The sequence below is a fragment of the Myotis yumanensis genome, unplaced genomic scaffold (assembly GCF_028538775.1).
Source record: "Myotis yumanensis isolate MYYU_CA2020_CCGP unplaced genomic scaffold, mMyoYum1.0.hap1 SCAF_5, whole genome shotgun sequence".
Lineage (NCBI taxonomy): Eukaryota > Metazoa > Chordata > Mammalia > Chiroptera > Vespertilionidae > Myotis > Myotis yumanensis.
In genome coordinates, this window is record NW_027223756.1 from 89,220,175 (window position 1) to 89,236,485 (window position 16,311).

Below are 16,311 nucleotides of genomic sequence, written 5' to 3' on the forward strand. Positions count from 1 at the left end.
CTGGTGGGAACAGGGAGGCGTGACAATCTAAGGAAAAAGTAGCACCTGCTGGATGCCAGAAGCCTGAGAGACCACAGCAACCTAAGAGGTCAACAGCCCCTCGGGCCTAATCAGGGCCCCCAGGTTCATGAGGTTTGGACTCATGTGCCCGGTTTCAAATGTAACCAAAATTTCAGAACAGAGGCCAATTCGTAGGTGAGACAGCAATGTCTCAAGAGGGTTATTTTCTTTCTCTTTATCAATACATTTGATTTTCAAGGTACTCCTTGTGGAAATGGACAAACACATTTCCTCAGTCCCTCCATTAGCAGGATGTGGGTTTCACAATTTAGGAGACTGATCCAAGTTTGGTTAAGTTTGGGAAGCCTTCCATATTTGGGTGACTGGCCCACAGAGATGGAAGTCTTTTAAAAAGTGGTTTTACAAAGGGGTCAGGCCTATCCCATTGCTTTGCCCTGGATGAAGCACGGCCACATACACTGGGCTGCGGGGCTGGTGGGGACTCTCAAAGCAGCAGTGAAAATGAGAAACGCCCTGCACTTGGATAGAACAAAGCTGGCAAGTGCTGGACCGAGTGGGAGGGGCATTCTCGGAACCCAATGTGGGACCTGATCCCAGGACCAGAATATATTTATTCCACCTTTACCATGGTTCCAAAACCGCCCCTCTCTGTCAGGGAGACACCCTCGCTCAGGTCAGCTAAGTTGGTCAGGCTGGCACCATGGGCCCCATCGAGCACCTCGTCGTACTGCTCCAGGCTCCTGTGGGCTTCCTGCTGGCTTTCGTGCAGCTGGGCAAGTTTGCTTCTTGCCTGCACAAGAAAGACATCACTTGCATCAAGTGGCATTTAGGGAAAAATTCTCAAGTGAGACATGTTTTTCATACAACCCTGAGCAACTCGTGTGGGTAACTAAATTACCCATCTATAAGGAGTAGGTGACCCCTGTCACCATATTTACAAGAAGTGAGAACCCTCATAAATCAAGACAAGGTCCTTCTCATGGCCCCCAGAAGACCTCTCTGTATGCCCAGCCCCTGAGAGAGGCATGAGTTCAAAAAAACATTTGTCAATTCTAAACAAACTGAAATTAGACAAAACCCAGATTCACAATCTGTTCAAAGTAATACTCTCTTTTATAGGGTTTTTATTACCCACTTGTTTCTCCTTGTCCTGGAGAAGACATGTGAGGCCCAGGAAAGGAAGACAACCTATGAGGTCAGACAGACCCAGGCATTTACTTTAAATGTCTCGTACACACGGCATGACCTCAGGCTGGTGACCTAACTTCTCTGTTCCCTCTTCTCCAAAGTGAACCATTGGAAATCATAAGTAAGACAGAGTCTGGCAGGGTAGGCATTAATAAATAGCAGTTACTGTTATCATTATCATTATTATTAATAACACACTCTTATATCCTGGCTCCTATGAAGATTTTACAAATTCTAAAAATATTTAATATAATCCTACAGATGTTAACAAAACACAATTTAGTTATTAAATCCCCCCTAGTACATGTTTGTGATAAATTTTTGTCTGTAAACTGTCAAAGAGAACAAAAGTTCTATTTAGTTAAGAAAGGAAGCACAGCCCCTGGCTGGTGTTGCTCAGTGATTAGAGTGTCAGCCTGCACACCAAAGGGTCTTGGGTTAAATTCCCGGTCAAGGGCATGTACCTGGGTTGTGGGTTCACTCCCTGCTCCTGGTCAGGGCACATTCAGGAGGAAACCAATCCATGTGTCTCTCATATCGATGTTTCTCTCTCTCTCTCCCTCCCTCCCTCCCTTTCTCTTTGAGGAAGCAATGGAAAAAATGTCCTCAGGTGAGAATTAACAAAAAAAAAGAAAGGAAGGAAGGAAGCACAAATAGCCATTTCAATACTGCTGAGGGTACACATAACCCCCATTTTGTACGAGGGAGACCCAAGGGCCAGCAGGGAGTCCTATGGCTGTCACATATAGTGGGCAGGAAAAGAGCTCTCCCTCTGCTGGTAAGCAGCGCTGGAGGCCACATGGCCTTCACATCAGAGCAGGACAGGGAGGGGCTGCCCAGGAAGCTTGAAGACCTGAACAGGGCGCTGCATTCAACAATGCTCATTATAGGTTGGGGCCTCCTCAATGTAATAGTCTTCAAATTGCATGGGAACAGAGAGGCACTGGACATGTCTCCCACACTCATGCTTATGGGAGAACCAGGCTGATGAGATCATTTCCTGAACCCAAGGCTCTCTCCCAGTGAGCCATTAATTTAATGCCCTTCATTCTGCACCTGCCCACTCCTGAAAATGAGATGCACTCAGGCAGGGAAGGGAAAAGAGTGAGACCAAAGTCAGCATGATGCTAGAACACATACCAGGGGTTCTCAGCAATTAACCTCCAGGTGGCAGGACACTAGTGAAGTGAGTGAGAGCAAAGGGAACAAGAGGCCTCAGGGCAGACACTTGGCCCGCCAGTCAAACAGCTCATGGCAGCTGCTCTGCTTGGCAGAAAACCCTAGGCCTTGGTAGGGCCTGCTCCCAGGGAGATACCTGGTTGATTTCATCTTGTGTGGACTTCAGAGACTTGATAATGGTTTCTAGTTGAACCTTTCCAGCCTGAATGCTCTGCTCCAGCTGCGTCTCTTCCTGCTGCAGCCGGTTCAGTTCCGATTTGGCCCGGTTCAGGTCGTCCTCCTGGGACTTCAGGTCAGATTCCTGCGACTGGATCTGGGTCTTCAATGAGGAAATCTGAAATAAGATGAAAAGGGAGAATTCTTAGTTCACGGTTTTTGAACAAGCTAAGCCAGGGAGGCCAGACACCTGACTTCCTCACGGGCCCTCTACACCCAAAACAAAGACAGAAACAACAAGGCAGACATGCTCACCCATGTGACTAACAGAAAGTCACGTTGGGATAAAAAGGAACTCAAGCTCAAGCTCGAACAAACACAGGCAATCTGTCCTAGTGGTTGAATGTCCCCATACGAGGCCTAAGAGGGTTTTATAATCTGCTGAGGCTAGGGCCTCCCTGGCTGTAACAAGCAGGTAGGATAGCAGAGGAAGGAGAGAGGTGTGCTGGACTCCCATGCTGTCAGGCGCGGGCCAGGGTAGGTTGTTCCTGGGGATCAAGGAACAACACATAGGTTCCTGGGGATCAAGGCTGATCTCTCCTCAACTTGGCAAGTGAGACTGAGGTCAAATCCTAAATGTGTAAACATTTTTCCAAATGATATGTCCAACTACTCTATCAAACCAGCAGGGTTCTTCACATTGTGTTTCAAGGTCATCGTGAGCTTGGAGAAGCCCTTGGGGAGCTCCCTCCCCATGCTGGACTCCAGCGGGACTCACCATCTGAGTCTCATCCTGGCACTTCTGCCTGACGTCACTCAGCATGTCTCGGAGTTTGGCCTTCTGCTGGTCCATTTCATCCAGGCGGTCCTGGGCATCCTGTTTCTGAGCTTCCAGCTCTTGTAAACTGCTTGTTTCCCGGTCTAAGTCATTTTGTAATTCCTAGGGAAGGGTTGTGTGAATTTACTTGAGACTGGTGAAAACGAGCCATGCTGATATAACAGGTTACAGCCTGGGCTGGAGACCCTGGACATCTGTGCTCGGGGTGGCACCCTGCACACACCCACTGTGAATGTGTGCATCTCAGCTGGGTGACTTGGCTCAATCTCTCATTAAGTCCCTTCAGCAAATATTTACCGATGGCCTAAGAGAGGCCAGGCACCGGGAGAGGGGCTGGGTCCCTGATGAAAAGAGCTCTCCAGGGACCTATGGCTGGGGGTGGGCAGGAGACAGGAGACATCTAAACACAAATGAACTGGGATGAAAGGCACGAAGAGACAGCATGGGTGCTGGTGGAGTCACGGGGGGTATGGGGAGCCCAGACTGATGCTACATGGGTGGAGAAGACCCCAGTGGAAGTACCACTTAGGATGGACCCGAAGAACAAGCAGGTGGCAACCAGAAAAAGAGGCAGGAATGTGACCATGTTATCTTAGACATGCCCCGTGTTCACCAGTCTCAAGTAAATTCAAAGATCCAATACAGAGGCCTGGTGGAAGGGGCCAGGGAGCTCCAAGGGGTGTGGGATGTCCATTCCAGTGGAGCAAAGGGAAGCAGGATGAGGGCGGCAGAGGCTGCCTGGCTTCTGCAGTGGGAAGCCCCTGGAGACTGTTCAAATGCGGGCGTGGGACCTGCTGACTCTCCACTGCTAAAGTCCCTCCAAGTCAGTCATATCTACAGAGATGGCCAGTCCAGGAATCCTTGGCCCTGACAACTGCACTCCTGGGAAAAGCATCCTAGAAGTATATGGAACATGTGACAAGATAAACATCTGTAACAGCAAAATCATCAACAATGCAAATTCAACCAGGCAGGGCTGGCTGATGACTTACGGTACAGCCCACTCAAGGGATCTCAAGTTCCCAGTTACAATGTGAAATGAACAAGGTGCGCAACAGAGCACATGTGTTTTGCACCCTGGCATTCGTGCAAACAGGAAGGGGAGAATATGCATAACTGTCTCTCCTTAAACATGCACAAGGGAAGGCCTCCTGGGAGCAAATCCACTGCATCCCTGGAGACCAAAGGGGACAGGAGGCTCTCATCTTTGATTTTCAACCAGACAAGTCTAATGGAATGTCTTATCTATCTGAAATAGGATGGCAGAAGAGAATGTAGCCTGAGGAGCCAACAGAGGGAGCCAGGACGGTGGGCAGAGGGTTCAGGCTGGGTCCAGGGAGAGGTGACAGTGGACTAGGCATGGTGGTAGCTGTGGAATCAAAGAAAGGGGTGAATTTGAGGATCTCTAGTGGGGGTGAGGAAGGACAAGTGGTAAGGCTGATCCCCAGGGCTGGCCAGAGCTGCAGGTGGCTGATGCCTTTTCAGGACAAAACCAGAAGACTGTGCATGGTCTCCCTCTCCCTGCCTTGAGGACAAGAACATCTCGGCTCTCTCTTCTTTCAACAGGCAAAATGCATCTCTGAGTTATTTTGGAGAGCTGCGTTCTCTACTCCGCAGTCTCCCTGCCCCTGACCTTTAATTCAAAGAGCACATCTCAAGTCTGACACGTTTGGGAGATAACACAGAATGTCTGAAAGGGGGTTGGTGGTGGAGAGTCGGGGTGTAGGTTTACCACATCTGAGGGAAGGACAGGTGATGGGGGAGGGGGAGACGAAGTGTGGCAGCCTGGGACAGCAGGTGGCCAACAGCCTAGGCATGTCAAAGAATCTGGGCTTTGTTCGAAATGGATAAGGAGCCATTAAAGAGCATTGCAGAGACAAAGACTCATCAGCGCGTTTAGGAAGGGCACTGGGGTCACAGTGGGGGAGGTGTCTGAGCAAAGACAGAACAGAAATAATGCAGACAACCCACAGACTCAATGAAATCCCCACCAGAACCCCAACTGGCTTCTGTGTAGAAACTGTCAACAGATTCCAAAATTCATAAGGAAATTCAAGGGATCCAGACTAACCAAACGATGTTTTTTTTTTTTGAATATATGTTTCTATTGATTTCAGAGAGGAAGGGAGAGGGAGACATAGAAATATCAATGATGAGAGAGAATCACTGATTGGCTGCCTGGCAGCCCCATACTGGGGATTGAGCCCGCAACCTGGGCATGTGCCCTGACAGGAATTAACCATGACCTTCTGGTTCATAGGTCAACACTCAACCATGGAGCCAGTCTAACCAACAAAATCTGGAAAAAGAAAAACAAAGTTGACAGACTCATACTTTTTTATTTCAAAACTTACCACAAAGCTTCAGTCATCAAGACAGTATGGTACTGGCATAAGGAGAGATATATATAGAGGTCAATGGGATAGAACTGAGAGTCCAGAAATAAACCCACACGTCTATGGCTAATTGAATTTCTGATGCAGTGCCAAGACCATTCAGTGGGGGAAAGAATAGCATTTTCAACTAAGAGCACTGGGACAACTGAATCTTTACATACAAAAGAGTGAAGCTGGACCCTTACCTCACACCATATATAAAAATTAACTCAAAATAAGTCAAAGAGCTAAAACTATAAAATTCTTAGAAGAAAACATGGGATAAATCTTAATGACCTTGGGCTTGGCAGTGGGTTCTTAGATATAACACCAAAAGCAAAAAAAAAAAAAAGGAATAAAAGAACTGAGCTTCACAAAAATTTAAAACTTTTGTACTTCAAAGGATACCATCAAGAAAATGAAAAGATGCCCTAGCCAGTTTGGCTCAGTGGACAGAGCATCAGCCTGCGGACTGAAGGGTCCCAGGTTCGATTCCAGTCAAGAGCACATGCCTGGGTTGCAGGTTCGATCCCCAGCCCCAGTAGGGTTGTGGCGCATGTGGGAGGCAACCAATTGATGTCTCTCTCTCCCTCTCTGTCCCCCTTTTTTCCCTCTCTTCCATTCTCTCTAAAATCAATGGAAAAAATATCTTTGGGTGAGGATTAACAACAACAAAAAACACACAAAAAAGAGGCCAGACACAAAAGACCACCTGGTGTATAATCTCATTTATATAAAATGTCTAGAACAAGCAAATCCATAGAGACAGAAAGCAGATTAGTTCTCATGGGCTGGGGGAGGGGGATGGAAAGTGATGGCTAATGGAATAAGGTTTCTTTTTAGAGTGATGAAAATGTTCTATAATTGATTGTGGTGGTGGTGGTTGTAGAACTGTGTGCATATACTAAAAACCACTGAATTATACAATTCAAATGGGTGAATTATATCTCAGTAAAACTATTGATACAAAAACAAAACAAAAAGATGCCGCAGGCCCTCACCAGCACAGTAGTGGGTAGCAAAGGAAATTGAGCTAAGAGATGCCCAGGGCAGGATGAGGGAGGGAGGTGACATGAACAGCTCTGTGGGGGCTGAGGCTGAGCTGAACTTTTGCTGCTTAAAACCAAACATAAACTGACTTGAGTGGAACAAAGGGCTCCCACTCCACACTGGGCCCTGACCCACAGCTGTGCCAGCAGGTGTGATGCATGATATCCTGGCCTGACCCATCTGGGAAAAGGCAACAGGAATGAAAGGTAAACCTGTTTTCATAGAACTGTAAGAAAAATATACTGTTCTGTCCCTGACCAAGGAGCTGCCATCATTCTAGCCAGCTTACAAAGGAGGCCCCCAAAGAACTGGGCTGGCCTGGCTAGAATTAGGCTTCCTCCCAGCTTGGGGGGGGGGGGGGGGGGGGGGTGTCTATCAAGGTGCACATGTACCCAAGTGTCGTAAAGCTGGCAGGGGTACGCTGTGGAGCCCACCAGTAGGGGCTCCAGGGGGTCTCACCATGCCTGCCACAGACCAGAGGGGACAGTAGCTGCAGGACTTTAGATTGAATATCTGCAAAGACCCAATGGCTTTCTCAGAATTGGCTGGGAGCAGATGCCGGAGACCCAGTGACTGGTTTCCTTGGTAGTTAAATGACAATACAGCACCCAGATCCTCAGTGATCAGAATGCAAACCATCCTCAGTGATCAGAATGCTTAGGCAATGCCTTGGGAAGGGAGAACCACTCAGGCTGGGTTAAGACATGAGGGAGCCCTAGCTGGTTTGGCTCAATGGATAGAGCATCGGCCTGTAGACTGAAGGGTCCCGGGTTTGATTCCTGTCGAGGGCACATGCCCAAGTTGTGGACTTGATCCCCAGTAGGGGGCGTGCAGGAGGCAGCCGATCAATGATTCTCTCTCATCATTGATGTTTCTATCTCTCCCTCTCCCTTCCTCTCTGAAATCAATAAAAATATATTAAAAAAATATGCAGAGAGAGTGAGAAACCAGTGAAGAAGGGTCTGGACACAGTAGAGTGTGAACCAATGAAAGTCCTAAAGCTGAGTAGACACATCCACCCCACCCTGTCTGTAGACTGCAGCTATGACAGAGGACATTTCTCACAGGGCCAGTGGACAGGCATCAAGTGCCATCCACCCCATGTCTCATAAAGTTCCAGCCCCTCGGGGGTAAATGCAGGGAACAGGTAGAAGGATTGTGAGCCTGACTTGGCTTCCCCTAGCCCAGACTCAGGTCCCCACCCTAAGAGGTGGCCCAGAACAAACCAGCCACTCATGTAGCACACACTGGGACTAAATGCTGGTCTCAGCTCTATGCAGAGCAGCCCATGCAGTGATCCTCCCTGCCAGGTAGAGATGAAGGCTGGGAAGCTAAGCCACCCATCCATGGTCACCAAGGTGAGATGTGGTGGGCTGGCATCCTGATTGCTCCACTGTGCTCCTCCGTCCCCCAGCTCTGAGTTCAAAGCACTCAAGAACCCCACGCAGAGCCAGTCCCAGCTCAGGGACCCATGGCCAACTCAAGTCCTCTCCCAGGGACAGTGTCTTCTCTCTGCATTCACACCTGGGACGTTGCAGGAACTTATGTCTCTTCAAGGGTGTAGTTCCCAGGTGCTGACCATTTTGCTCCTGGTGCAACCTCCCCTCTGCTCATTGAATAGCTGAGTTGGCCCCAAGTGAGTACTGAGCATGTGCCAGACCCCATGCTCCAGGCCCACAACCCAGAAGAGTACAACACTCATTACCAATGTCACACAAAGCCCAGAGACATTACATTAAGTAACTTGTCCAAAATCAAGCTACTAAGGAGAGCCAAGTTTGAGCCCAGGTAGTTAGACAATCCCAGTCTCTGCCATCACCACCACCCACTCCACTAGGAAACACTTGGAGCAAGAATGTTCTAAGACAGGTAAGAGGCCATTGTCTGAACCTCACAAATTCAGGCTGATTGAAAGAAGCCAGACACAAAAGAACACATGTTATACGATCCTATTTATATAAAATGTCCAGAACAAATTCATAAAGACAGCCCGGCCGGTGTGGCTCAGTGGTTGAGTGTCAACCTATGAACCACACGGTTCGATTCGCGGTCAGAATACATGCCCGGGTTTTGGGCTCGATCCCCAGTGGGGGGCATGCAGGAGGCAGCCAATCAATGATTCTCTCTCATCAATGATGTTTCTACCTCTCACTCCCTCTCCCTTCCTCTGTGAAATCAATAAAAAATATACTTATAAAAGTAAGTAAAAATATTTTTTAAAAATCCATAGAGACAGAAAGCAGATTAGAGTCTTCCAGGAAAGGGGAAATGGGGAGTGACTACTAATGGTTATGAGGTAACTTTTTGGGGTGATGAAAATATTCTAGGATTAGAGATGATGATTAGGCTAAGAACCACTGAATTATACACTCCAAAATAGTGAATTTTACATTACGCAAATTGTATATCTCAATAAATTTTTAAAGCCCCTGTCTATGATTATAGGGAACTTAAGAAAATTCACTTGGAAACGCCCACAGAGCTCCAATTCCCAGTGAGTGCAGGGCCACTTTCCCCATGACCCCATCCTGCCACCACTGACGAAACTCCCTGCCCTGCATTTGACACAGGACAACCTGACCAGAAGGTGCACCATGCTTACCTGCACCTCGTTCGTTTTCTGTCTGATGGCCTCTTCCTTTTCTCGAATGTCTTGTTCCAGTGTGTATTTCTCCCTGAGTGTTTAAAGATATTTCATGAAAGCACAGAGTAAGTTAACTGTCACCACAGTGCAGATTCTCCACCTGACTTCTCAAGACCCAATTCCAGCCCTAGCTGCTTTGGCTCAATGGATGGAGCGTCGGCCTGAGGACTGAAGGGTCCTGGGTTCGATTCCGACACGGGCACATGCCCGGGTTGCGGACTCAATCCCTAGTGGGGGGCGTGCAGGAGGCAGCCGATCAGTGATTCTCTCTCATCATTGATGTTTCTGTCTCTTTCCCTCTCCTTTCTTCTCTGAAATCAGTAAAAACACATTTAAAAAAAAAAAAGGACCCAATTCCATCCATCCCTATGGAAACCCACGGAAATCTAGGAATGATGCCAGGGACCATTTGCCCTAGGTCAGTGGTCGGCAAACTGCGGCTTTCGAGCCACATGCGGCTCTTTGGCCCCTTGAGTGTGGCTCTTCCACAAAATACCACATGTGGGCGCGCATGTACAGTGCGATTGAAACTTCGTGGCCCATGGGCAGAAGTTGGTATTCTGTGGAAGAGCCATACTCAAGGGGCCAAAGAGCCGCATGTGGCTCTCGAGCCACAGTTTGCCGACCACTGCCCTAGGTGGTCCCCTCGCCTGAAACCATGGGGAAAACCTGTGGATGCGATAAGGCATCACTCCCACTGTGGACCTGAGAGCCCTTTAAAGTAAAGGATTTTCAAAGAGGAAGTCAGAGTGATGCCCATGGTGAGGAGGACTTTAAAGACTGATGTTTCGGGAAGGAAGGAGAACAAGCGAGCACCCTTGACCTTGGCTCTGTCAGAAGTCCCAGGCAAGCCCCTTGGGACTTCTGGTCCATAGAGCTGTGCATTAATAAATATGTGATATTTTAAGCTGTTTAATCTTCTTCATATCCTATATTCACTCGCTCACTGAATAGAGAGCATCTACTGCTTGGAAGCACCGAGGGCTGAGGACCTGGGGACACACCACCAGAGGCTCCTACCCTCATGAAGCTCACAGTCCAGTGGGAAGACAGGTGACAAATCAATGCACAGATGAATACAATCTAAGGGCCACAAAGTAAACCCAACAGGATAAGGAAAGGAAAGTGCTCTTCAGGGAGGTGGTCTGTGAATGGCAGACATGGTGGAAGAACGTTCTAGACAACATGAAGAGGAAAGCAAAGCTTGGCTGGGGGAGCCATGGAGAGAAAATTTGAAGATGCAAGTAGGGTGGGGTTTAGAGGCTGGCAGCAAAAAGTGGTAGTTATGCCCTAACTGGTTTGCCTCAGTGGACAGAGTGTCAGCCTGTGAACTGAAAGGTCCCAGGTTCGATTCCAGTCAAGGGCATGTACCTTGGTTGCAGGCACATCCCCAGTAGGAGGTGTGCAGGAGGCAGCTGATCAATGTTCCTAGCTCTCTCTCTCTCTTCCTCTCTGTAAAAAATCAATAAAATATATTTTTTAAAAAGTGGTAGTGAGGCTCCCGGGTCCCAGGGCTGCCCCCAGCTAACCTCTAGCAGGAGGCTGTGGTTGGCCACTATGCACACCAGGTGCTCAGTGGGGCCCTGCCTGTCTCCTCAACTGCACAGAGGTATCAACCCCCGGTGGCAGAAACCAGTCTCATTCTCCTCCTTATGGATTGAACATCTGTGCCCCTCAAATTCATATGCTGAAACCCTAACCCCCAAAGTGATGGTAATAGGAGGATGGAGGAGCCCTCATGAACAGGATTAGGGCCCTTATAAAAAAGACCCCAGAGAGCTCCTTCATCCCATCTGCCATGTGAGGGCACAGAGAGAACATAGCCATCTATGAACCAGGAGGCAACCTCACCTGACACCAGACCTGCTGGTACCTTGATCTTGGAACCTCAAGAGGTAAATGTGTTTTTAAGCCCCACAGTCTATAGCAGTTTGTTGTATGCACTAAGTCACTCTTATTGTGCCCAAAGGGGCTGTCTCGGTGGCAGGAACATCACTGGCCAATGCACCCTGCCAGCACTTGCACAAGAAGGCTTTCTTTAGGACATTCTGCCAGATATGTACCCATCTGAATATTCGTTTCCATAAGCCTAAGAGCTACCTAACAATGTCCTTTTTAGACCCAACCCATTATGACTGGATCACGTTGTAAAGGGAGAGGCAGCAGGTGTCGCCACAACCCCCACCAGCAAGAGCTTGCTGAGTTCATCTCAAAGCTGCCATCTGGGGCTACTCCAGGCCCAGCCTCCTGTAGATAGATGCTCTTACTGGCCTCTCACCTTCAGAGGGAACAGTCCTGTCTGTCAGAGGCTGCACAGCTGTAGAGGCTCCCCTGGCCTGACTTGGACACTGATGCCCCTCCTAAGACCCCAACCCTTGCTTTATAGGACCCTATGCTCCTCTACCTGCTGTCCTGATCAACAGCCTGATGGGGCTCTAGGACACTGGCCTCCGCCTTCACAGACCCTCTCTGCCTTGCGAGGTTGATTGATCTCTGGTTTGGAGGACACAGCCCCTGGAACTAGGGGAAGAACGGGGGCCATCCTCTGGACTGAGCATGAAGGGGAGTCTGGCTCCTGCAGGCAGTCCAGGCTCAGGCTTTGTGACCCACCCAACCAGTCCCACCTGACATCTGACCTGCCTTTGCTTTCTCAGGGCTCTGCGAGGGTTAGAAGCCACTCTCACATACCTCTGTAGCTGAGGGCCCCCAGCTGTGAGTGGAATCCAACCCACTCTGGCAAAATACTGCCATTTTATTTTTGTATAAATACAGGGGGTGACAAAAGTAGGCTTACAGTTGTTCCTATGAAAAAAATACAATCCTATATAATAAAAGCCTAATGTGCTAAGTATCCGGTCATCTGGTTGGCCGTTCAACCAATCAAAGCGTAATATACTAATGATATGCTAAGGCCGCTCAACTGCTCACTGTGACCTACACTGACCACCAGGGGCAGATGCTCTGACCGGTAGGTTAGCTTGCTGCTGGGGTCCAGCCAATCGGAACTGAGCAAGAGGAGCCAGACACACCCGGAGCCCTTCCGCTGTCCCTCCACAGCTGGCCAATCTCCCATGTCCCTCCCCGGCCCTGAGCGTGCACTGGTGGGGTCCCTCAGCCTGGCCTGCGCCCTCTCGCAATCTGGGACCCCTCGGGGGATGTCGGAGAGCCGGTTTTGGCCCAATGGCGGAACAACCAGTCGCTATGACAAACACTGACCACCAGGGGGCAGACGCTCAACACAGGAGATGCCCCCTGGTGCTCAGTGCACTCCCACAAGGGGAGCACCGCTCAGCCAGAAGCCGGGCTCATGGCTGGTGAGTGCAGTGGCGGTGGCAGGAGCCTCTCCCACCTCCGTGACAGCGCTAAGGGTGTCCGACTGACGGCTTAGGCCTGCTCCCTGTGGGAAGCGGGCCTAAGCCGTCAGTCAGACATCCCCCAAAGGCTCCCAGACTGTGAGAGGGCACAGGCCGGGCTGAGGGACCCCCCACAAGTGCATGAATTTCATGCACCAGGCCTCTAGTAAGTAATAATACAAGAGTAAACTCTGTTTTGCATACTCATAACTATAAACCTACTTTTGCCCCATCCTACAAGTGCTCTCTTTCCCATGGAGGACAAAGTGCTTCTGGCCCTTCTGCTCACTGTCCCTAAGTAAGGAAAGTGCCCCCTTTCCCAGAATTAACTAAAAAGAAGATGCAGCCTGGCTGGTGAGCTGTTCAGTGGTTAGAGCGTTGGCCCACAAACTGAAGGGTCTCAGGTTCAATTCCTGGTTAAGGGCACGTACCTGGGTTGCAGGTTCAAGCTGCAGCCCCGGTCAGGGTGCATGCGGGAGGCAATCAATCAATGTGCCTCTCTCACACTGATCTCTCTCTCTCCCTCCCCCTCTCCCTCCCACTCTCTAGAAATTAAATAGAAAAAATGTCCTCCAGTGAGGATTAACAAAACAAAAGAAACAAAGAGGATGCAGTTCTGAAGAGGAACACAGGGACCTACAGGAAGTGGGCATATTTCTTTATGCCAGACTCTGAGAGTGCAACACCCTGTCCAAAGCCTTCATTCACATGTGGGGAAACCCAGGAATGGAGCTGGAGACCTGGATGTGAGGCCCCTCTAACAGTTTAGCTGTCAATCCTAAGCCATTAACTTGCCACCTGAGTCACAGACACTTTATGTGTCAGAGATAACAAGGCCTTTGGGGAAGGTGGAGGGAGGTGCTGGTGCTGCCTGGTTACCACCTGCCTGAGACCCCACAGCCCACTGGCTCCAACTGAAGACTCATATACTCAAGCTCATTAAGTCACTTCAGAAATGCAGGAGAATTTGTGTCCCTTTACTTCTGCTGAACAAACTAGGGATGGTCACTTTCCAGGAGTTTTTGAACCTCTCTCCAATACTTCTGATAGCGACCTGGGGTAGGTTTGTGTGAGATTCGGAATCTGAGGGGAAGAAGCCACTCTCACATACCTTTGTAGCTGGGCGATCTCCTGACTGATATCATCCAGTTCCTTCACACCAGTGAATTCCCCCGATCCAAGAGAACTTGAGCTGTCCTGGAACCAAATTCAGACACTCTTACATATTACCACACTGAATCACCACACAGCAGGGACTAGTAGGTCTTAGAATGAGGGATAATATCATCTATGTCTCCCCCAAACCCCAACCCCCAGCCCTGAGAACTAACTGGGCATCCAGACACACCAGAGCCCCGTGGGGAAGACTCACACAGGCTGCCGGCGCCACCTGGTGGCGGGCTGTGGAAGAGATTAAAATACAACAGGGGTGTGCCAGTGGCTACTCACCGGGATAGGGGTGCCTCTCTCTGAGGGTGGGACCATGTCCGGCGAGAGGACCTGAGGGGGGTCGATGCCTTTACTGACCTTCTGCTGAATGAAATACATAGCTAATGCGAATTGGTCTTTGCTTAACTTTCCCGTTTGCCTCGTATCGGCCAGGGCCCTGGGAGAAATGTGGGATGCTAATTACACATCACAGGCTTCAGATTCAGGATTCACCTGGAGCAATGAGTACCAGTCACGGGACCCATGCTTTTGAAAACTGGATAATGATGATAAAAACAACAGGCCATAGTGCAACACCTTTTCTACTAAACATCCTACTCTGGGGATCAGTCCTGGCCTCCCACCCAGACATTGGTCAAGGAGGGGCTGGGGGCAGGAGGGGACTCCCTCCTGGCTATTTATCGTATACTGCTGGTGGACACAACGGTCCAGGACAGAGCAGTCATTCCTATGGAAATGGAAGCTGGGCAAATGAGCACTCAGATCTTTAGCCAATTCCTGCGGCCCTGGGTCACTGAACGGCCTGGGACACTGGTTTCCAATGGAGACAATGGCAGCAACATTTTGGGTTGTCACTGTAGGGGAACAGGCCTGAAAAGCCCAGTAAGGCTATGCTGCACAGGACAGCCCCTCCCTGCTGCGGTGTCACTGCCCACATGGCCTTCTGCTGTCCTGGCAGATAGGCAAGGCAGCATATAAGCTCCATGACACCTCAGGAGCCAGGAGCTGGCTGCTATGGGAAGGGAAGCCTTTCATGGTAAGGACTCGGCCTCCACGTCTTCCAGAAAGGTCTTCCCTTCATTCAGTCACTGCCCACTCAACATGCAGCCTCTTTCCCACTGCGCGGAGTCACTGCAGAAATGAAATCATTTTCTAATGCACAGCAAGGAGAGCTGGGAATGTTGAGCAAACTCAGGCCCAAACATTGTCCGTGAACAGGGCCAGAGGGAGCATGGGAGCATGGAGACGGCTGAAAGTTGCTAATCAAGACTCATTTTAAAGTCTTTGTTCCATCACAGTTTGAGGGCACAATTTCACACTGCAACTACTTCTCGGTCTGCCTGAGAGGGCCAGCCTGCTGCAAACCGAGCCCACAGCAGCTTAGGCTGTGCTTCTCTCCAGCACCTCCCATCTCTCAGGGATTGCGGGCTCCAAGGCCACGTGTGGGTGCTGTCAGGTCCATGCTGGTCCTGACACTGTGCTGACTGACCCGGCACTAGGTGCTGTGAGGGGAAAGGCCTAGTCCCTGTTTTCCCTCTGCAACCCGTCTTGCCTTGTTCTCTCCTTTCAGTTATATCCCCTTCCACCGTCAGCTGCAGACTAACCTAGACTGTTGTCTCACTTTCCTAGCGGTGATTCTAGAACTCACACAGTATGCCCTTTCCCTTCACTCCCTATATGCAATCCTCTGCATTCCTTCTTTAATCCCAAAGGATTTATGCTTTAATTGCGTCATTTACATGTTGTTACACCACTTACAGGTTGGGGTATATGGTATAAATTTCTTCCCTTGCATTGTCCCTTTAAGTAATGATCAGGGCCTTTGACTTCTGTGTACGTCCATTTCAAGTGATAAAGGAGAGGTGTTTATTGGTTTCTACAAAGGGACACTGTATCTGAAGGGGCTGCAGCTGGGCCTCCCTCAGCTGGTTTGTGACTAACTTTGGGTGTCATGTGTTCCTGAGGATGGCATGGCCCACTTCCTGGGCAGAGGCCTCCCTTTACAACATGGAATTACTGCTCTACTTGGAGGACTCACTTCTACAGAATTACATGAAAATTCTCTCCTTATAACCCCAAGTGAAGCTCCCGAAGGTCCTGAGCTCTGAGGACAAAGCTAAGAAGTGACTTTCAACACTGGCCAGTTACAAAAAGAGCCACCCCAACGATGTGAACATTGCTCTGGCTGGCCCCAAAGGGAAGTGGGAGTGAGCCCTGCTCTTCAACCCAGCCCTGAGGTGCAAACCAGTCTCACCAACAGTATGCCCAGTCACTGTCCTGCAAAGGGCACCGTCTCTAGGGGAGACAGCTACAACCTCCACAGCCCTGGTCGGCCCT

General features: G+C 49.6%; 1 protein-coding gene across 18 annotated transcripts in view; it reads right to left on the reverse strand.

Moving 5' to 3' along the window:
* The window catches only part of EPS15L1 (epidermal growth factor receptor pathway substrate 15 like 1), a 101,969-nt gene that overhangs the window by 38,385 nt on the left and 47,273 nt on the right, over positions 1-16,311 (reverse strand). For 16 of the 18 annotated variants that reach the window (XM_070416308.1, XM_070416312.1, XM_070416319.1 and 13 more), the window contains 6 exons: positions 14,254-14,410; positions 13,916-14,001; positions 9,410-9,482; positions 3,323-3,484; positions 2,525-2,722; positions 647-811 (listed from right to left, as the gene is read on the reverse strand). In XM_070416308.1, the coding sequence (XP_070272409.1) occupies positions 647-811; positions 2,525-2,722; positions 3,323-3,484; positions 9,410-9,482; positions 13,916-14,001; positions 14,254-14,410 (841 nt within the window). The remainder of the gene's footprint in view (positions 1-646; positions 812-2,524; positions 2,723-3,322; positions 3,485-9,409; positions 9,483-13,915; positions 14,002-14,253; positions 14,411-16,311) is intronic. The other 2 variants (XM_070416306.1, XM_070416304.1) reach the window with 1 other exon arrangement.